We start from the raw sequence: 22,781 nt of genomic DNA, 5'->3' as shown, positions 1-22,781 counted from the left end.
GCAAGGTTCTGGTTGCACTGTATACATATGGATACAAACAGCATGCAAATGAAATGAACGATTATATACTTGACTTGGTAACAAAAATAATTGAATTAATTGCACTGCTTTTATACACAGACAGATTAAATAATCTGTACGATATTACATTGTTCATACTATTTTATATCAGCACACCCAAAGACAAGAATTATTATTTTTTTATAACGTTCATCTGTCCTTTACTTTATACATTAAGGCATATTTAGATAACCCCTTTATTTATTTTCTTGCTTCTTCTCTTAGTTTTTAAAGTGTCAGTAAATCTTGGTGTATAAAGTTTAAAATCTAGGCAGGCTCTATTATTGTAATCGCAAATCTTTTGTAATCTTTTCAATAAATTGTTTAAAAATAAAGTTAGAACACTTTAAAATACCAAAAATCAGCGTTCTCAAAGCCCTCACTCGCCGCCCATTCAGCAGCTCCTGATGTGGGAGTATTTTCTCGCAGAAAAGTTCAACTCATAGGAAGGTCTCGACCCGCCCCTGTTCCTCCTATTCAAGCTCGTTCACAAGCTTATGCCTGTCAAGTGATTTTCACCGACAACTGCAAACTGCGTATGCCCTTTACCGGCAAATAATGGTAAAGACTGTATTGCCTGTGCAGCCTGATAATGCGCATGCTCCGTAGGCCCCCCAGCTATGCCTGTCAATCAAAGACCGCGCGTCCGGACAGACAAGGAGCAGCACGACCGATAAACAGGGGATTGGCCACAAGAAGGAGCTTGCAAAAAAAATAAATAGAGTAGCAGTTATGGGTGGCCGGCGTATTCTCCCTCAATGTAAGTTTAGCGACCTGTTTTAGATAAGTTAGAAATATTTATTTATTAAGAAATTACACTAGATTGTCTTAGATACATAAGGTATTTAGGAAAATACTATGAAAATTCCTAAGTTTACTGTCCCTTTAAGGTTTTAATTGGTTTCTTATGTGAAGTTTAATAAACCAAGCGTTAGCCTCCTACAGAGTTCAGACCTATTGAACATGCACAGAAATTCTTTTTTTACAGTAAGACACTTTTAAGAAAAAATTGCCTGATTTAGCCTTGAGTCAATAAACAGATAAAAGATGAGACAACTAAAAATATTTAAAAGTAAGCTGGAGATTTAGTAAAATATGAATCTATGTTTGACTATGATAAACATAAAAGGAAATTTATGCTTACCTGATAAATTTATTTCTTTTATGATATGACAAGTCCACGGATTTCATCCTTACTTATGGGATATCGCATCCTGGTCAGCAGGAGGAGGCAAAGAGCGCCACAGCAGAGCTGCATAAATAGCTCCTCCCTTCCTCCCCAGCCCAGTCATTCGACCGAAGTTAGGAAGAGAAAGGAAAAGCCAAGGAGCAGAGGTGACTGAAGTTTAACAAAAATAAAAACCTGTCACTAGAAAAAAAAAAACGACAGGGTGGGCCGTGGACTCGTCATATCGTAAAAGAAATAAATTTATCAGGTAAGCATTTATTTCCTTTTCTTTTACAAGATATGACGAGTCCACGGATTTCATCCTTACTTATGGGATACAATACCAAAACTATAGGACACGGATGAAAGGGAGGGACAAGACAGGAACCTAAACAGAAGGCGCCACTGCTTGAAGAACCTTTCTCCCAAAAACAGCCTCAGACGAGGCAAAAGTATCAAATTTGGAAAATTTGGAAAAAGTGTGAAGAGACGACCAAGTTGCAGCCTTGCAAATCTGTTCAACAGAAGCATCGTTTTTAAATGCCCATGAGGAAGCCACAGCCCTAGTAGAATGAGCCGTAATTCGTTCTGGAGGCTGCTGTCCAGCAGTCTCATATGCAACACGGATGATACTCTTCAGCCAAAAAGAAAGAGAGGTAGCTTTCTGACCCCTACGTTTCCCAGAAAAAACAACAAATAAAGAGGATGTTTGACGAAAATCCTTAGTCGCCTGCAAGTAGAACTTCAAGGCACGGACTACGTCCAAATTATGTAACATACGCTCCTTCGTAGAAGAAGGGTTAGGACACAAGGAAGGAACCACAATTTCCTGATTAATATTCTTATTAGAAACAACCTAAGGAAGAAAACCAGGTTTGGTACGTAACACCAACTTATCCAAATGGAAAATAAGATAAGGAGATTCACATTGTAATGCCGAAAGCTCAGAAACTCTGCTTGCAGAAGAAATTGCAACCAAAAACAAAACTTTCCAAGAAAATAACTTAATATCCATGGAATGCATAGGTTCAAACGGAACCCCTTGAAGAACTTTAAGAACTAAATTCAAACTCCAAGGAGGAGCAATTGGTCTAAACACAGGTCTCATTCTAGTCAGGGCCTGACAAAAAGATTGAACATCTGGAACATCTGCCAGACGCTTGTGTAGCAAAATAGACAAAGCAGAAATCTGCCCTTTCTCCAATCCTTCTTGGAGAAAAGATAAAATCCTGGGAATCCTAATCCTACTCCATGAGTAGCCCTTGGATTCGGACCAATAGATTCGCACCAAAGATACTTACGCCATACCTTATGGTAAATCTTTCTAGTAACAGGCTTGCGTGCCTGAATCAAGGTATAAATGACCTCATCAGAGAACCCCCGCTTAGATAAAATCAAGCGTTCAATCTCCAAGCAGTCAGCTGCAGAGAAATTAGATTCGGATGATGGAAGGGTCCCTGAATGAAACATCTGTCTGCTCAAAATATCTGCCTCCCAGTTTTCTACTCCTGGGATGTAGATTGCTGACAGATAACAAGAGTGAGCCTCTGCCCACCGAATTATCTTGGATACTTCTGTCATTGCCAAGGAACTCCTTGTTCCTCCCTGATGATTGATGTAAGCCACAGTCGTGATGTTGTCCGACTGAAATCGGATGAACTTTGCCGAAGCCAACTGAGGCCAAGCCTGAAGAGCATTGAATATTGCCCTCAACTCCAGGATATTGATTGGAAGTAGAGACTCTGACCGAGTCCACACACCCTGAGCCTTCAGGGAATTCCAGACTGCACCCCATCCTAGTAGACTGGCGTCCGTCGTCACTATCACCCATGAGGGTCTGCGGAAGCACGTCCCTTGGGACAGATGATACTGTGACAACCACCAAAGAAGAGAGTCTCTTGTCTCCTGATCCAGATCCATCTGAGGAGACAAATTTGCATAATCTCCATTCCACTGTCTGAGCATACTCAGTTGTAGAGGTCTGAGATGAAAATGAGCAAACGGAATGATATCCATTGCCGCCACCATCAATCCAATTACCTCCATGCACTGAGCCACTGATGGCCGAAGATTGGACTGAAGGGCTCGGCATGTATTCAGAATCTTTAACCTTCTGACTTCCGTCAAGAAGATTTTCATGGATACAGAGTCTATTAGAGTTCCCAAGAAAGGAACCCTTGTCTGTGGAATTAGTGAACTCTTTTCTAGGTTCACCTTCCACCCGTGAGTCCTTAGAAAGGACAGGACCATGTTGGTATGAGACTTTGTCAGTTGATAAGACGACGCCTGGATCAGAATATCATCTAGATAAGGCGCCACTGCAATGCCCCGAGGACTGAGAACGATGTAATAGTTCAAATAAGACCGCCAAATCAACTAAGAGCAGTATGTTTGAAAAAGGCTGCAGGTTACAGCCGAAACGCGTCTCATATTGCCCTAAGGAAGGAGAGAATAACAATTTCTACAAATCCATTCTAATCCTGACATCCGAATACAGCATCTAATAAAGAAAAAGATCATTTCGATCTGGCAGGACAGACAGAGGGAACGTAGCCAAGCGGAAGCTAAACTAAAGCAGCTAAACAGAAAGTTCCAGCTTGATCCCCGGACGTACCCTAGCCTGCACAGAAGATACATTGGATCATTTCAAAAAATTACGGCCATAACAGACGGTAACAGGATCACACTGTGATCAGAAGGAAGCACTATTTGCTGGATCCTAGGACGTACAGCGGCCGGTATTCTTGTCACAAGCATCATACACTGCAAATAACCAACGGTAAATGATCTTAAAGTAAACTGAACACACTAAAGAATAAAGGTGATCACTATACCGGTATAGTAGGCAGAATCGTTCAGTCCCAACCCTCACAGCTTTGATATAAGGTACCTTACAAAATCGTAAACAAGTCCCGGGCAAATGACTTGCTAAATACTAAACAACTATACACATAAGAAACCGTTGTAGTTAATAGCAAATGCAGAATATCGGAGGCGATACTAAAAGATTCTATATGAAACTTAATGTTATGTATATGTTGTTTTCCTAAACCTAAGCCTTAACCTTCTGTCCATTATAATCATTATTTTTAAGCAGACAGAATATATAAATTAAGGAAAATAGATTCCAAGCAGATCGAACAATTAAACATACACATATAGTCATCCACCTTAAGAACCACTCAGCTACATACGGTAACTAAATTTGAGGCTATCTTTAGAGTAATTGTTTTACCCGGATTGTTTATTTAATTATTTTTATTCATCCAATTTTATTATATCAATCATTTTATGTTATTTGTCCACTTTTTAAAATTATCAAATGACAATGTCAAATACGATATTTATTTAGGGTATAAGTCTCTTATTGTAATTGTATATACATGCATGTTGTCTGATTTTTTTCTGTAACTTATGTTCGTTTTTCAATTACTAGTAAAAATATTTTATTTTATACATATTGCTCAGAGTACCTGTTATTTATATTGTATGAGTATTTTCCCAATTATATTTATTTTCTAACCCCTATTCGATCTCAGTATCAAATCATTACTCAGCGTCAGAATAAATACATAAGTAAAATACATACCTCTATTTATATATATATATATTTCTATTTTGATAAATTTAATTTTATATTTCTTCTAACTACCCCAGGCAAATTCAGACTAAGGTTTCTTCTTACCCAGAAAAACCTCAGGCGCACTCAAAGAACATTTTTTCCCAGTTGATAAGACGACGCCTGGATCAGGATATCATCCAGATAAGGCGCCACTGCAATGCCCCGCGGTCTGAGAACCGCCAGCAGAGACCCTAGAACCTTCGTGAAGATCCTGGGTGCCGTGGCCAGCCCGAAAGGAAGAGCCACAAACTGAAAATGTTTGTCCAGGAAGGCAAACCGTAGATTTGAAGATATGCATCCTTTAATTCCACGGTAGTCATATATTGACCCTCCTGGATCAATGGAAGAATTGTCCGAATAGTCTCCATCTTGAAAGATGGAACTCTGAGAAACTTGTTTAGACTCTTGAGATCTAAAATGAGGCGGAACGTTCCCTCTTTTTTGGGAACCACAAAAAGATTTGAGTAAAATCCCTGCCCCTGTTCCTGTATTGGAACGGGACAAATTACTCCCATGGTGAACAGGTCTTCTACACAACGTAAGAACTCCTCTCTTTTTGTCTGGTCTACAGACAATCGTGAAAGAAGAAACCTTCCCCTTGGGAAGGAATTTTTGAACTCCAACTGATACCCTTGAGACACGATTTATAGTGTCCAGGGATCCTGCACATCTCTTATCCAAGCCTGGACAAAGAGAGAAAGTTTGCCCCCTACTAGATCCGGTCCCGGATCAGGGGCCGCCCCTTCATGCTGTCTTGGTAGCAGCGGCAGGCTTCTTAAGTTGTTTACCTTTGTTCCAACCCTGGTTAGGTTTCCAGGTGGGTTTGGCTTGAGAAAAATTACCTTCCTGTTTAACAGAAGAGGAAGAGAGGATTCCCTTAAAGTTTCGAAAGGAACGAAAATTACTTTGTCGTCCCCTTTGTTTAGCTGTTTTATCCTGAGGAAGGAGGTGACCTTTACCTCCCGTAAGGTCAGAAATGATCTCCTTCAAGTCAGGCCCAAACAGGGTCTTACCCTTGAAAGGAATTGCCAAGAGCTTTGATTTAGAGGACACATCGGCAGACCAAGATTTTAACCATAAGGCTCTGTGCGCTAAAATGGAAAATCCTGAATTCTTAGCCGCCAATTTGGCGATCTGAAAGGCGGCATCTGTAATAAAATAATTAGCCAGCTTAAGGGCCTTAATTCTATCCATTATTTCTTCTAAAGGAGTCTCAGTCTTAAGGGACTCTTCTAGAGCGTCAAACCAAAAGGCAGCCGCAGTTGTGACTGTTACAATGCAGGCCGTCGGTTGTAATAGAAACCCATGATGAATATAAAGCTTTTTTAGAAGACCCTCCAACTTTTTATCCATATGTTCTTTGAAAGCACAACTGTCCTCAATAGGGATAGTCGTACGCTTAGCCAGGGTAGAGATAGCTCCCTCCACCTTAGGGACCGTCTGCCAAGAGTCCCGAACGGTGTCAGCTATAGGATACATTTTCCTAAACATAGGGGAAGGGGAGAACGGGATACCCGGTCTCTCCCATTCCCTTGTGATAATTTCCGAAATTCTCTTAGGAACCGGAAACACATCGGAATAAAAAGGGACCTCTAAGTATTTGTCCATCTTACTTAATTTCTCTGGAGGAACCACAATAGAGTCACAGTCGTCCAGAGTCACCAAAACCTCTCGTAGCAACATGCGGAGGTGTTCAAGTTTAAATTTGAAGGACATGACGTCCGAGTCTGTCTGGGGTAATGCACTTCCTGAGTCAGACAGTTCCCCCTCAGACAGGGCCTCCCTACCCCCCAATTCAGAGCCCTGGGAAGGTATATCAGAGATAGCTATTAAGGCATCAGAGGTTTCAGGAACCACGTGGGTCTCTGTCCTGCTGCGCTTACCCTGTAACACTGGCAACTTAAAACTTCTGTAAGAGTGGATGACATAACTGCAGCCATATCCTGCAGAGTAAATGAAGCAGACGCCATTGAAGACCATGGCGTTACCTGCGCGGGCGTTAAAGGCTGTGACGCTTGGGGAGAAAAATGCGGCATACCCTGAATTTCATCAGTCTGAGGACATTCATTAGATATATCTTTATTAAAGAAAAAATGTTCCTTACACTGTAAGGCCCTCTCAATACATGGGGGACAAAGTGTAACAGGGGGTTCCACAATGGCATCTAAACACATGGGACATGTACTTTGCTCAATATCATCCATGTTAACAAACTGTGGTAACAGACAAGCAAACTTGGTCGAGTCACAGAAACAGAAATACTAATAAAGACTATAATACTGTGTCTTTAAATATTCCCTCTCCGCTAACCCTCTTTATAGGTAACATTTAGAGAAAAGTTCTTAGTTATCTTATCCACACTCCGTATGTCGTTAGACTAACTGGCCAAAAAAAGATAAGAAAAACAACAGACACCTCGCCGCAGCTCCACTGCGGCTCCTACCTGTCTCCCTGTGCTCGACCCGATCACCCCTCGTACAGCGCTCCTAAGTCCACTTGTATATTTTATTCACAACAAGTGAACTTAAGAGCCGTGAGGAACGCTGCCAGACATAACAAATGGAGAAGTAACTGCGCGGAAGTACGCGAACATCGAGCCCCGCCCATCGTGGGCGTAAACACAAACTCCTCAAAAAACGCCATTTACCGAAGCCTATTATGAAGTTAAAAACAAACATGACCTCCGGTAAAGTACCCCAGCGTCAGCCTGATAAGCCCATATTGTCACCGCAACCAGCCACATATTATACAGTGTGTAGCCCATCATACCCCAACACTTCATAGTCTCTCTCAGAACGTTAGGGGAATAAATGTATGTTAGATCTCATACTCTAGTACCTAGATGAGGCGTAACATATTGTAGCAGGGAAGTCCTTAATACACATGACCCCTGACACAGTCAAATCTGGGATATGCTGCAGAGCCCCAAAAATAAAATAAACTCCACCTACCTCCATGCTGAGGAACAGCATGAAAACTCACAGTGTCAAGAGGTCCACTCTTCCTCCTGAGGTCCTGTGAAGATAGAGGGGTCTTAGTTAAATTTCTCTAAGACTAGCACATCAGAGCAGCACAATAATGAGAGGCACAGCAAGGCTAAAACCCCACCAGTTCCCATAGCCATGAGGCTATAACTTGCAGTGGCTGCTCTATAGTAAAAACAGTACACATTGTCACCATTTAAAAATAAAAAACTCCTGATTGAAGAATCTAAACTAAACACCTCACTTTACCTCTTCCTATCACTAACACAGGCAAAGAGAATGACTGGGTTGGGGAGGAAGGGAGGAGCTATTTATGCAGCTCTGCTGTGGAGCTCTTTGCCTTCTGCTGACCAGGAGGCGATATCCCATAAGTAAGGATGAAATCCGTGGACTCGTCATATCTTGTAAAAGAAAGATGATTTTATCACTTTCTGTTATATTTTAAAAGAGTCTTAGTTACAAATAAGGATCAAAGGTTTTAATTTTGTATATAGATATTTTCCTGGTGCTCACTTTCTCTACCTACAGTTTTTTTTTGGCATTGTGTCTAAAACAATATAGCATGACATGAAATGTGAACCGTCATGCAATTCTGAGCAAGAATCTAGAATCTGGAATGGACTGAGTAAAGTCAGAGATATGAAAAAGAGAAAGCAGTGGTAACTGGCACCATCTAGAAAGAATTACCCATTTGTAACAGTAAGAATATGAGGTTAATACCTTTGCTATTGGGAATTTCAAAGGAAAAACTCACCCAAAGTACCAGAGAATTTTTAGCATTTTTGCTATCAATTCAATTTTTTTTTTATTCAAGCCCATTTCATACCACTCTTTGGCCGCCAAATACAATCATATTAAAAAAAAACACATTAACTTTTTTACAAACTTTGGGTTTCTCACTGAAATTATTTACACACAACTACTACTACTACAGTCATAAGACAAGTGGTTGCAAAAGCTTGTCTGGGGTCCCCTTGTTCAGAAACGGCAGACATGCATGGCTTTGCAATTATTTTTTGTCAATTAAAAGGCCATTAATTGCAGCTGCACACCATACTTCTGAAATGAATCAGGTAGCTTGTAAGGTAAATTTTTACTGTAGTGTAGAGATTACACTACCACCTGTCACTCTCTGTAACTATCAGCGATCTGCCTTCATATGGTAAGGGAGCACAATCAGTACTTCCTTACCATATGAAGGCAGATGCCTTCTGCCGCCAGCTGCGGTCTCCGCTGTCTAAGCTGACAGTGGGGATCACAACATGCGACTCTGTGTTGGACATAGGTACTATGTCAACACAGTACGCTGGGGATGTACTGTGTGACGTAGTACTTATGCCCAAATGGTGCAAGGGGTTAAGAAACCTTTCATGATTAAGACAGTGCATGCAATTCTCAGAAAGTTTCCAATTTATATTATCATTTTTTTTGTTCTCTTGGTATGTTTTTCTGAAGAGTAAATATAGTTAGGCTCATAGTACACCAGGACAGTGACCATGTGTTTAGCACTCAATGGCAGCAGTGTTTGCACCAATATATCATTATGCAAAGACTACTGCTAAAAACAAACCATACTAAAAGAACAAAACAAATTTGATAATAGAAATAGTATACATTTGTTTTCATTTCCTGGCCTTCAATAAAAGATGACTATCATAGTCATAAAAATGTTGTGGCAATGCAGGATTAGGGATTCAAGTAGTAAATTGCTTAAGTTAAAAGGTAATTGGCACAAGAATGGTAGGAGACAGAAGATTGAGTGGTTAACCCACAAAGTGGGGCAATGAGAAACACTGACTGTGATTGAAGTCCAGTCTAAACAAGTTCTCAAAACTCATTGTTTAGCAACAATAACCCTGAGCAGAGTGGGTCTGCATTACTAATTTGTTTCATAATTGTGTACTCCAAGCTGAAGTTCTTACTCAATTTTTAGCATTGCTGTTTGGGTAAATGTTAAATGGACACAAAACACAAATTTTCTTTCATGATTCCGGTAGAGCAGGCAATTTTAAGCAACATTCTTATTTACTCCTTTTATCAATATATTATGTTCTCTTGCTATCTTTATTTGAAAAGGTAGGAATGTAAAGCTTAAGAGCTGGCCCATTTTTGATTCGGCACCTGGGTAGCGCTTGCTGATTTGTGGCTACATTTAGCCACCAATCAGCAAGTGCTACCCAGAGGTCTGAACCAAAAATGGGCCGGACCTTAAACTTTAAATTCCTGCTTTTCAAATATAGATACTAAGAGAACAAGGAAAAATGGATAATAGGAGTAAAATAGAAAGTTGCTTAAAATTGCATGCACTACCTGAATAATGAAAGAAAAAATTTGGGTTTTGTGTTCCTTTAAGTATAATGTTTAAAGAATCCATCTGTAGGCTTACCTCAGTTTTCTAATCTATATAGTCAATTATACAAGTATGACTAAGTAAGTGCTATGACGCTTTCTTTATTTTTTATAAAGTATAACAAATAAGCCGTAAGCTCACCTAAAAAGAAAGGAGTAAATTGTGAATAAACCGAGGGAAAATAATTTATGCTGATACCGACAAAATACTCGGGATTGTTGACGAACGTCTGTAGTTTTAAATGCGATCATAAGACACGGAACAATAAAAAATCCCCCCTGAGTAAGAGTAAGTAAGGAAGCGGGAGCAATGAGAAACAAGCACACTGAAAATAACTAGTCCTGAAGGTAAGTTACAGAAAATGATATTGGCGCAGACGAATGGGAAGATACAAGTACCTACTGTCTGAGTTACTGTAGCCATAAGGTTAGTCAGTGAGTGTAGAACATAGCTAAAAACACAACGTACTAAAGAAGACATTCAGAACACTGAGGTTAACAAATAGGTTTAGCTTAAATGTTAGGGATGGTGGTACCTGTGTGAATTCTGGTTGTCGTTCTGGTTTTGAACCTTCATCTCGATAGCATCTTGCTACCTGAAAGTATCTGTGGGGGGAAAAAACAATGTTCATAAAATAAGAAGCAAAGCTAAAAAATGCATTAGTCACTACAATATATTAAAATTTAACATCAAATGCTACACCGAAGATAACATAGATTTATTTTTATGCCACGGTCAGTGAGAAAAAAATAAGATAAGATATCCACTTTACATGCAATTGCTCGACTACTATAAATTACATTGAACAAATATGCAGCAGAATACTTCATTTATCGGCCTTTTATCATAAGTTTACATTTATATTAAAGGGATATGGAAGACAAAATTAAAGTCTGCTGATTACTTTCGGAATAAAATGTTCTTTTTTGGTCTTTGCAACATTTCAAGAAACTTAACTCTGTTCCTTAAGAGCATATCTAGGTAGGGTCAGGAGCATGCACGTGTTGAGCACAATATGGAAACAGTGTTGGCAACAATATATAGCATTGTTACAAGCATTGCTGAAAATACTGCTGCCATATAGTGCTCAAGACATGTACAATTATGGACCTACCTAAATATGCTCTTACGGAAAGGAGCTATGTTTCAACAAAGCATAGTAAGACATAAATTTGATAATAAATGTGAATTAGAAAGTTTTGTATTTTTCTAAATTGCTAGTACTACATGAAACATGAATATTACATTTTGACTTCCAAGTCCCATAAAGGGATATGATGAAAAAATTTTCTTTCATGATTCAGACAGATCATGCAATTTTAACCCTTTGGCTGCTAAGCCATTTCCCACCTGGGTGCTAATATTTTTTTTTTTTATTATTAGCTTTGAAAACATTTTTTTTTAACTTTTTTATTTTTTTTTACAGACCCCCCACTGTTGGAAAGGTTAGGCGATTACCTTTCCAACAATGGGTCTTGGGGGTCTGTAGCTGCTTAGATGCCTGAGATACAGGCTTCTAAGCAGCATGCCCCCTCCTCCTATACTTAACATTGTTAAGTAAAAATAAAGTTGCGCGGTGACGTCATCACGTAATTGCGCGTGACGTCACCGCGCATCACGTGAAGCCCCGGCGATGCCTGTCACTCTATAGGCACGATCGCCGGGGTAGGAGCGGATGGGAGCCCCCAGATCTCCCTCAAGGTGGGAGAGTGCTCATGACGGCTCTGAGCCGTCATTAGCACCAGAGTGAGAAACTCTGTGACGGCTCAGAGCCGTCATTAGCACTCAAAGGGTTAAACAACTTTCTAATTTACTGTACTTCTATTATCAAATTGTCTTTGTTTTTTTGGTATCGTTTGTTGAAAAGTAGGATGTAAGCTCAGCAGTGGGCACGTGTCTAGAGCACTATATGGCAACAGTTTTGCAAGAATGTAATCCATTTGCAAGAACACTATATGGCAGCACAATTTCCAGCCATGTAGTGCTCCAGACAACCTACCTAGCATGGGAATTAAGCAAATTAAGCAAATTCGAAACTTTTTTTAAATTGAATCACAAAAGAAAATGTCTGGGTTTCATATCCCTTTAAAGCAGACAATGTTTAGTATAATCACACTGGGTAGAAGCAAGTAGCTTATTTTTCATACTGGTGAAACTGACCTGTCTATGCCTCCAATCATAAGAAGCTGCTTAAATTGCTGTGGGCTCTGAGGCAGAGAGTAAAATTTGCCTGGCTCTCGGCTGGGTACCACAAATTCCTTAGCACCCTGTAAACAAAGAGAAGAGAGCAGTTGTCAGATACGAAATGGAAAAGTATTGTCTTTTCTGTATGAGTATTTAAACTAAATAACATTCCGAAGGCAGAGCATGCCGTGATCTTAAATGTCATTGCAGAAAATGCAGCATGTCTGAAAAAAGAAAGGAACATATGCTGGAACTGTTAGCGCTTTAACAGCACTGCTCCACATAAGGCTGTTCTCCTTAAAAAGCAGTGTGCTCTGACTGCATGGTGTAAGTTTTCCTTAACACAGTACAGCCAGAGCGAAACATTAAAAAAGCTCATCACAAAAAGTGAAAAAAGTTCTGACTCTGGGAATCTCATTTTCAAATTCAGTACAAGCAGTATTAGTGCCCCAGCCTAACTCCTAAAAGTGCACTGTATTTACGTTTACCCCCATGGTCACTTAATGTGTACACTAGACACCTATATGTGGTTACAGTCAAATTAGACACCTGAGCTGCTTACACAATTGAGAAACAGCAGAGCCCAGTCCTGGACCCTGCTTTACCCACAGCTGAGATTGGTGCCCTCAGAACTGTAGCAGATGTACCTCACTCTGCTGTTTCTCAATGAAAACTGCCCCCTTATCTCAGTGCTTCTTACAAACTTGCATTTTAGCCAATTAGTGCTGGTTCATGCATAACTCCCCGAGAGTGAGCACAATGTTATCTATATGGCACACATGAACTAGCAATGTCTGGCTGTGAAAAGCTAATAAAATGCACTGATATGAGAGTTAGCCTGCAGGGACCTAAAAACATGTAGAGATTTCGAGGTTATAAAGTAGAGTAATATAACAATGTTAGTTGTGCAAAGCTGGGGAATGGGTTGTAAAAGTGTTATCTATCTTTTAAAACATTAAAGATATCAAGAAGACTGTCTCTTTAAAGTTAAACACTATAAAATGGCTTTAATCAGTTTCATGTTTGATTTCTTAGAAACAGCTACAAGCGCCCTTGTTTCATTGTGATTCTAGAGAGAAGAGACTTGAGAGGAAGTATCCTTGGTTAAGGGGGCTTGTAAATCTAAGGATGTATAGAAAGCTTTGCAGTATATCTCCAATAAGCCAAAGCACAACAAGGTGAACTAGTATGCTAGTCCTCCTCAAAGAAAGACAAACTACTAGCAACCTCTCAGCATTGATGAAAAAATATGGGCATAATACTTTATAAGGATTATTCTAGAAAGGATACACACAAAAAAACGTCATGAATCAATACGCCGATAAAGAAATCAGCCAAAATAAATATAATAAACAGAAGGATCCTTCTTATAAAATTTCTTTAGTAAAGTTCCAAAAATAGCCTCAAACCAAGTTCGGATACCAACCTAAACAAACTCCGGATTATGTAAACCAACTTTGAAACGAAGAATCAATCCAATGTTTGGCTTTCAAATTTTATTATTTTTCAAGCAAGTCCTGCTCCTCAATGATCTTTCCAGTCACTCATCCTTCTTAATAACAGTATAACAATCAAATTCATAAGGAGGTTGGTCATTTATATAAGAAGATTTTTACAAAAAAATATTCTAGAAAGGATGCAAACTTAAAGGGACACTGAACCCAATTTTTTTCTGCAATGATTTAGATAGAGCATGCAATTTTAAGCAACTTTCTAATTTACTCCTATTATCAATTTTTCTTCATTCTCTTGCTATCTATCGCCTCATTACAAGTTTTGCGTTATGAGGGGTGCGGTGCTAACGAGCAGTTTTTTCTCACCGCTCACTTACATGCAGCGCTGGTATTACCGGTTTTTACAAACCCGGCTTTAAAAGACAAAAAGTGAGCGTAGAGCAAAATTTTGCTCCAAATTTCACTTCAATACCAGCGCTGTTTAAGTCAGCGGTGAGCTGGTGTAACGTGCTCGTGCACGATTTCCCCATAGGAATCAACGGGGAGAGACAGCTGAAAAAAAGTCTAACACCTGCAAAAAAGCAGCGTAAAACTCAGTAACGCAGCCCCATTGATTCCTATGGGGAAAGACATTTTATGTTTATACCTAACATGAACCCCGAGTCTAAACACCCCTAATCTTACACTTATTAACCACTAATCTGCTGCCCCCGACATCGCGGACACCTACATTATTCTTATTAACCCCTAATCTGCCGCTCCGGACATCGCCACCACCTACATTATATTTATTAACCCCTAATCTGCTGCCCCCAACATCGCCGCCACCTACATTATATTTATTAACCCCTAATCTGCCGCCTCCAAGCGGCAGAAGTCTTCATCCAACCGGGCCGAAGTCCTCAACAAAGCCGGGAGAAGTCTTCATCCAAGCCGGGCGAAGTGTTCCTCCAGACGGGCAGAAGTCTTTATCCAGACGGCATCTTCTATCGTCATCCATCCGACGCGGAGCGGCTCCATCTTCAAGACAACCGACGCGGAGGATCCTCTTCATCCGGAGACTTCTTACTGAATGAAGGTACCTTTAAGTGACGTCATCCAAGATGGCGTCCCTTAGATTCCAATTGGCTGATAGAATTCTATCAGCCAATCGGAATTAAGGTAGAAAAAATCCTTGATAGGGCTATTAGATTAGGTGTAATTAGTTTAAATATCTGTAATTAGTTTTTTTCTGTAATTTAGTATTATTTTTTTTGCACTTTAGCTAATTAGTTATATTGTAGCTAGCTTAGGGTTTATTTTATAGGTAAGTATTTAGTTTTAAATAGGAATTATTTAGGTAATGATATTAATATTTATTTAGATTTTTTGTAACTATATTTAAGTAAGGGGGTGTTAGGGTTAGACTTAGGTTTAGGGGTTAATAAATTTAGTATAGCAGCGGCGGCGACGTTGGGGGCGGCAGATTAGGGGTTAATAAGTGTAGGTAGGTGGCGGTGATGTTAGGGGCGGCAGATTAGGGGTTAATAATATTTAACTAGTGTTTGCGAGGCGGGAGTGCGGCAGTTTAGGGATTAATATGTTTATTATAGTGTCTGCGATGTTGGGGGCGTCAGATTTGGGGGTAATAAGTGTAAGTAGGTTGCGATGACATTGGGGGCGGCAGATTAGGGGTTAATAAATATAATGTAGGTGTTGGCGATGTTGGGGGCAGCAGATTAGGGTTTCAGAAATATCATGTAGGTGGCGGCGGTGTCTGGAGCGGCAGATTAGGGGTTAAAAATTTTATTTTAGTGTTTGCGATGCGGGAGGGCCTCGGTTTAGGGGTTAATAGGTAGTTTATGGGTGTTAGTGTACTTTTTAGCACTTTAGTTATGAGTTTTATGTTACGGCGTTGTACCATAAAACTCATAACTACTGACTTTAAAATGTGTTAGGAATCTTGACAGGGTAGGGTGTACCGCTCACTTTTTGGCCTCCCAGGACAGACTCGTAATACCAGCGCTATGGAAGTCCCATAGAAAAAAGACTTTACGAAGTTTACGCAAGTCGTTTTGCGGTAAGGCCAAAAAAGTGTGCGGTGACCTTAAACCTTCAAAACTCGTAATAGCAGCGGTAGTAAAAAAGCAGCGTTAGCACCTGTTAATGCTGCTTTTTAGCTTACCGCAAAACTCGTAATCTAGCCGTTTATTTGAAAAGCAAGAATGTAAGTTTAGAAGCCCATTTTTGGTTCACAACCTTGGTTGTCCTTGCTGATTGGACAGCACCAATAAACAAGGGCTGTCAAGGGTCTAAACCAAAAATTGACTGGCTCCTTAGCTTAGATGCCTTATTTTTCAAATAAAGATAGCAAGAGAACGAAGAAAAATTGATAATAGGAGTAAATTAGAAAGCTGCTTACAATTGCATGCTGTATCTGAATCATGAAAGAAAAAAAAAATGGGTTTAGTGTCCCTTTAAAAGGATAAGAAACCAGAAAAAATATTTTGTGATTCAGAGCAAGCATACAATTTAAAAAAAAACTGTCCAATTGACTTCTATTATCAAATTAGCTTTGTTCTCATAATTTTCATTGTTGAAGAGATACTTAGGTAGGAGTCTGGAGCACTAGATGGCAGGAAATAGTGCTGCCATCTAGTGCTCTTGCAAATGGATAACATTCTTGCAAAACTGCTGCCATATAGTGTTCCTGACAGGTGCACGCCCCTGAGCTTATGTCCCTGCTTTTCAACAAAAGATGCCAAGAGAACAAAGACAATTTGATAATAGAAGTAAATTAGAAAGTTGTTTAAAAGTACATGCTCTATCTGAATCATGAAAGGCATGAATTGGCTCTCTATCTGCTTTGACTTCTCTAACTGCCGCATCATATGCACTCAGGCAACTTGTTTCGGTAAAAAAAAGGCGTATCTTGAACAAAACTACCTACAAGTGAAACTGATTTTTTTTATATTTAGAACGTTTGAAGAGACTGTCAATTTTTACTACTAAAACATCTCAATCTTAGCCAAATGTTTTACATGTTCATTAATGGATGAATAAAGGAAATGTTCCATATGTATACATACCCCTGGAGTTCTCTTGAATAAGGTTGGTGTTTCCACATCCACAAAACCTAAAACAAATAGATGATATCTTTTTTTTTAACTCCCAATGATTAATGTGATCACTGATTATTAGGGCTATAAAGAATTGTACAGTATATATTTTATTTCCAAAAAACAATAGTAAGAATGAGAGAGAGATATTATGCTAAAAACAGGGATGTTACACCTGAAGATGTTTTTTTTTATTATTATCATACTTTTATTAGGGTATCAATTTAACATCAAAAATTTAATTTAAAAAACTTCAGTTCAAAATATTAATTATTCTTCCCACTTTTGTTAACAAAACAACAAAGAAAATGAAACAATAAGCACATTTTATGACAGTCAATGATACATACACTGAGCAGGGTCGGCTCCAAAACAAATGAAATGGGGGGGGCATTTTTTTTCACGAGGGGGCACGCATTTACAAAGCATGTATGGGAGTTGAAATAAGAGCAGACCTACATATTCTGCAGGAAAGTGTAGCTTCTGGCTGGCTTATCCCCCACTATTAACGTTTGGAGAATATGTGCTAAATCACTAGGTAAAAGAATGAAGTCTAAATCCTATGTAGTGCACTAAAACAGAGCCATTAAACTTGAGACCCCCAGTGCAATAGCTCCTTAAAAACAATTCACCCCTTGATCACCATGATCCAAAACCCTTAAACTTATTCTCAAATCTCAATCATGTCCCCTAAACAGCCATGCACCCCAAACCCCCCAATGCAATAAACCCCTTTGTTTGCAATAGCAGTGAGGATACTGGGTTTTCAGGTACTGGTCATTTTGTAGATTAGATTTAGCTATACCTGTTTCGCAATAACTAACAGATATCAGGCTACTTAACCCCTTAATGACCACAGCACTTTTCCATTTTCTGTCCGTTTGGGACCAAGGCTATTTTTACATTTTTGCGGTGTTTGCGTTTAGCTGTAATTTTCCTCTTACTCATTTACTGTACCCACACATATTATATACCGTTTTTCTCGCCATTAAATGGACTTTCTAAAGATACCATTATTTTCATCATATCTTATAATTTACTATAAAAAAAATGATAAAATATGAGGAAAAATGGAAAAAAACACACTTTTTCTAACTTTGACCCCCAAAATCTGTTACACATCTACAACCACTAAAAAACACCCATGCTAAATAGTTTCTAAATTTTGTCCTGAGTTTAGAAATACCCAATGTTTACATGTTCTTTGCTTTTTTTGTAAGTTATAGGGCAATAAATACAAGTAGCACTTTGCTATTTCCAAACCATTTTTTTTCAAAATTAGCGCTAGTTACATTAGAACACTAATATCTTTCAGGAATCCCTGAATATCCCATGACATGTATATATTTTTTTTTAGTAGACATACCAAAGTATTGATCTAGGCCAATTTTGGTATATTTCATACCACCATTTCACCGCCAAATGCGATCAAATACAAAAAATTGTTCACTTTTTCACAAATTTTTTCACAAACTTTCGGTTTCTCACTGAAATTATTTACAAACAGCTTGTGCAATTATGGCATAAATGGTTGTAAATGCTTCTCTGGGATCCCCTTTGTTCAGAAATAGCAGACATATATGGCTTTGGCATTGCTTTTTGGTAATTAGAAGGCCGCTAAATGCCACTGCGCACCACACGTGTATTATGCCCAGCAGTTAAGGGGTTAATTAGGGAGCTTTTAGGGAGCTTGTAGGGTTAATTTTAGCTTTAGTGTAGTGTAGTAGACGACCCCAAGTATTGATCTAGGCCCATTTTGGTATATTTCATGCCACCATTTCACCGCCAAATGCGATCAAATTAAAAAAAACTTTAAATTTTTCACAATTTTAGGTTTCTTACTGAAATCATTTACAAACAGCTTGTGCAATTATGGCACAAATGGTTGTAAATGCTTCTCTGGGATCCCCTTTGTTCAGAAATAGCAGACATATATGACTTTGGCGTTGCTTTCTGGTAATTAGAAGGCCGCTAAATGCTGCTGCGCCTCACACGTGTATTATGGCTAGCAGTGAAGGGGTTAATTAGGGAGTTTGTAGGAAGCTTGCAGGGTTAATTTTAGCTTTAGTGTAGAGATCAGCCTCCCACCTGACACATCCCACCCCCTGATCCCTCCCAAACAGCTCCCTTCCCTCCCCCACCCCACAATTGTCCCCGCCATCTTAAGTACTGGCAGAAAGTCTGCCAGTACTAAAATAAAAGGGTTTTTAAAAATAATAAAAAAATGTTTTAGCATATTTACATATGCTACTGTGTAGGATCCCCCCCTTAGCCCCCAACCTCCCTGATCCCCCCCAAAACTGCTCTCTAACCCTCCCCTCTGCCTTATTGGGGGCCATCTTTGGTACTGGCAGCTGTCTGCCAGTACCCAGTGTGCAAGAAAATATGGGTTTTTTTATTTTTTTCCCCGGTTTTTCTGTAGTGTAGCCCCCCACAGACCAACCCCCACCACCTAACTGATGCGTTTTTTATCTGATTTTGTACATTTTTTTAACCGTTTTTTTTTTATTTTCCTAAACTTTTTTTTCTGTGTGTAGCGGTTCCCACCCGCTCCCTCCCCGTGCACGCGCCCGCCCCCACCCTACCGTGCACGTGCGCGCGTCAGTGCGCGCGTCTGGCATCCCCGCCCACGATCCCGCCCCCCTCCACATCACGAGGGCCATCGATGGCCGCCACCCGCCTCCCGGTTCGGCTCCCACCCACCAACGCACTGTAAGCCACCGATCTCCGGTGCAGAGAGGGCCACAGAGTGGCTCTCTCTGCACCGGATGGCTTAAAAATGTTATTGCAGGATGCCTCCATATCGAGGCATCACTGCAATAACCGGAAAGCAGCTGGAAGCGAGCAGGATCGCTTCCAGCTGCTTTCCACACCGAGGACGTGCAGGGTACGTTCTCAGGCATTAACTGCCTTTTTTTTGAGGACGTACCCTGCACGTCCTCGGTCGTTAAGGGGTTAATACAACCTATGTACTATGAACCTATAAGAATATGATTGTATCATATAAATATAAGTCTATAAATGGCTACCGGCTTCTAGCAACGCCTCAAAAGTGCACTGTGATCCTAAGTCCGGCCTAAGATCACAGTGCACTTTTGAGGTGTCGATAGAAGCCGGTAGCCATTTATAGACTTATATTTATATGATACAATCATATTCTTATCATGGTCCATTGTTTAAGAAAATAAGTAACTCACAATAGCTAGGTAAAATTAATAGGGTTAAAGACAAGTCCAAAAAGTCTCTAATTAACTTCCAATTCCAAATAAGAGGTTAAGACACAGAGCTCCTTGCAGATGCGTGATGCAACCTCACAGTTTGGCAGCTAACTCCGACCCCAGCATGCAGCATTACATAACAAATCATTATTTTATTTATTATTTTTAAAGCATATGATCATATCAATATTTTTGGAGGGGGCACAGCATTCTATTTGGGTGGGCACTGCCCCCCAATGCCCCCCCTTGGAGCCGACCCTGACACTGAGATACCATTTCTTAAAGGGACAGTCTACACCAGAATTTGTATTGTTTTAAAAGATAGATAATCCCATTATTACCCATTCCCCAGTTTTGCATAACCAACACAGTTATAATAATATACTTTTAACCTCTGTGATTATCTTGTATCTAAGCCTCTGCAAACTGCCCCTTTTTTCAGTTCTTTTGACAGACTTGCAGTCTAGCCAATCAGTGCCTTCTCCCAGATTACGTCACGTGCACGAGCACAGTGTTATCTATATGAAATATGTGAACTAACACCCTCTAGTGGTGAAAAACTGTTAAAATGCAATCTGAAAGAGGTGGGCTTCAAGGTCTAAGAAATTAGCATATGAACCTCCTAGGTTAAGCTTTCAACTAAGAATACCAAGAGAACAAAGCAAAATTGGTGATAAAAGTAAATTGGAAAATTGTTTAAAATTACATGCCCTATCTGAATCATGAAAGTTTATTTTGGCCTAGACTGTCCCTTTAATATAATGTTGTCCCAAAAAAAAAAAAAAAAATATATATATATATATATATACACACACACATACATACATATATACTGTACATACACACAGGGCTCAAAATTTCCACTCGCCATTGGCGAATGCAATTTTAACAGTGGCGAGTAAAAGTTAGTCAGTGGATATCTACAAATATTATCTGAAGGAATATTATATAACCATGAAAGGGCATGGGAAGTGATGGTGAACCTTTTTGAGCCTGAGTGCCCAAACTGCATCACAAAAGCAACTTATTTATCTCAAAGTGCCAACAGAGAAATAGACGGAAGGGGGGGGGGGGAGAGAGAGAGAAGGGGAAGAGAGAGAGATAGGGAAAGGGGAAGAAAGAGGAAAAGGGGGAGAGAGAGAGGAAAAAGGGGAGAGAAAGAGAGAGATAGAGAAAAAAAGGGGAGGGAGAGAGATAGAGAGAGAGAATAGGGGAGAGAGAGAGGAAAAGGGGGATGAGAGAGAGAAAATGGTTGGGAGAGAGAGAGGGGGGTAAAGGGGGGAGAGAGAGAGGGGGTAAAGGTGGGGGAGGGAGAGGGAGAAGGGGGAAAGAGTGAGATAGAGAAAAAGGGGGGATGAGAAAGAGAGTGAGGAAAACAGGGGGATAAGAAAGCGAGAGTAAAAAGGGGAGGCAGAGAGATAGAGAGAGGGAAAGGGGGAGAAAGGGAATAGGGGAGAGAGAGATTGAGAAAGAGAGAGGGAAAGGAGGGATAAGAGAGAGAAAATGGTTAGAAGAGAGAGAGAGAAATGGGGAGAGAAAGGGAATGGGGAGAAGGAAAAGGGAGAGAGAGAGAGAGAGAGAGAGAGAGGGAACGGGTGAGAGAGAGAGAGAGAGAGAGAGAGAGAGAGAGAGAGAGAGAGAGAAAGAAAACAGGGGGATAGGAAAAGTGGGGATGACTGAGAGAGAGGGAAGGAGAGAGGGGGACAGAGAGAGAGTGAAAGGGAGAGAGAAAGAAGAGGGAATGAGAGAGAAAGAAAACAGGGAGATAGGAAAAAGGAGAGAGGGAGAGAGATAGGAAAAAGGAGAGAGAGAGATAGAAAAAAGGAGAGAGAGAAAGAGAGAGAGAGATAGGAAAAAGGAGAGAGAGAGAGAGATAGGAAAAAGGAGAGAGAGAGATAGGAAAAAGGAGAGAGAGAGAGAGAGAGAGAGAGAGAGAGAGATAGGAAAAAGGAGAGAGAGAGATAAAAAGAGAGAGAGAGATAGGAAAAAAGGAGAGAGAGAGAGAGAGAGATAGGAAAAAGGAGAGAGAGAGAGAGAGATAGGAAAAAGGAGAGAGATAGGAAAAAGGAGAGAGAGAGAGAGATAGGAAAAAGGAGAGAGAGAGAGAGAGAGAGAGAGAGAGAGAGAGAAACAGGGAGATAGGAAAAAGGAGAAATGGAGAGAGAGTGTCAGGGTTTTTTCCCTGTTGTGTTTGCCATGTGCTGCTGGCAGCCATTTTACTCACCTCTCTTCCTGACTATGGTGCATTGTGGGGGATGCTGCTCAATTCCTGCATGTCCTTTTATGGCAAGACTGATGTGCATCATTCATGTGAGACAGGATGCAGTCTCAGAATTGTGATGTTATCACTTATTATTTAAAGGACCTCTGTTCACTATGCTTTGCCTTTGCGTTGTCTCAGACCTGTTTGCGAGAGTTCCTGTGTTTTACCTGGCTGCCTGACGTCCTTCCTGGTTACTGATCCCTGGCTTGTTCCTGACACTGCTGTTTTCCTTGTTCCTGATTCCGGATCGTCTGACTATTCGCTTTGGCTCCTGACTCGGCTCGTCTGGCTACCAGCTCTGGTTTTGATTCCTGGCTTGTTATTTTTACTTTTTATTATTTTTTGCTATTAATAAAGGTGTGATTATTTTTGCACTTCTC

General features: G+C 40.1%; 1 protein-coding gene across 1 annotated transcript in view; it reads right to left on the bottom strand.

The window, feature by feature from the left end:
- The window catches only part of DARS2 (aspartyl-tRNA synthetase 2, mitochondrial), a 346,110-nt gene that overhangs the window by 171,066 nt on the left and 152,263 nt on the right, over window positions 1-22,781 (bottom strand). Inside the window, exons 8-10 of the mRNA XM_053693260.1 lie at window positions 16,891-16,937; window positions 12,345-12,451; window positions 10,720-10,789 (exon numbers count right to left, since the gene is read on the bottom strand). Of these exons, the coding sequence (XP_053549235.1) occupies window positions 10,720-10,789; window positions 12,345-12,451; window positions 16,891-16,937 (224 nt within the window). The remainder of the gene's footprint in view (window positions 1-10,719; window positions 10,790-12,344; window positions 12,452-16,890; window positions 16,938-22,781) is intronic.

The sequence above is a fragment of the Bombina bombina genome, chromosome 10 (genome assembly GCF_027579735.1).
Source record: "Bombina bombina isolate aBomBom1 chromosome 10, aBomBom1.pri, whole genome shotgun sequence".
NCBI classification, from domain to species: domain Eukaryota; kingdom Metazoa; phylum Chordata; class Amphibia; order Anura; family Bombinatoridae; genus Bombina; species Bombina bombina.
The sequence above is the reverse complement of the archived record's forward strand: the minus strand, read 5'-3'. Positions and strand labels throughout refer to the sequence as shown.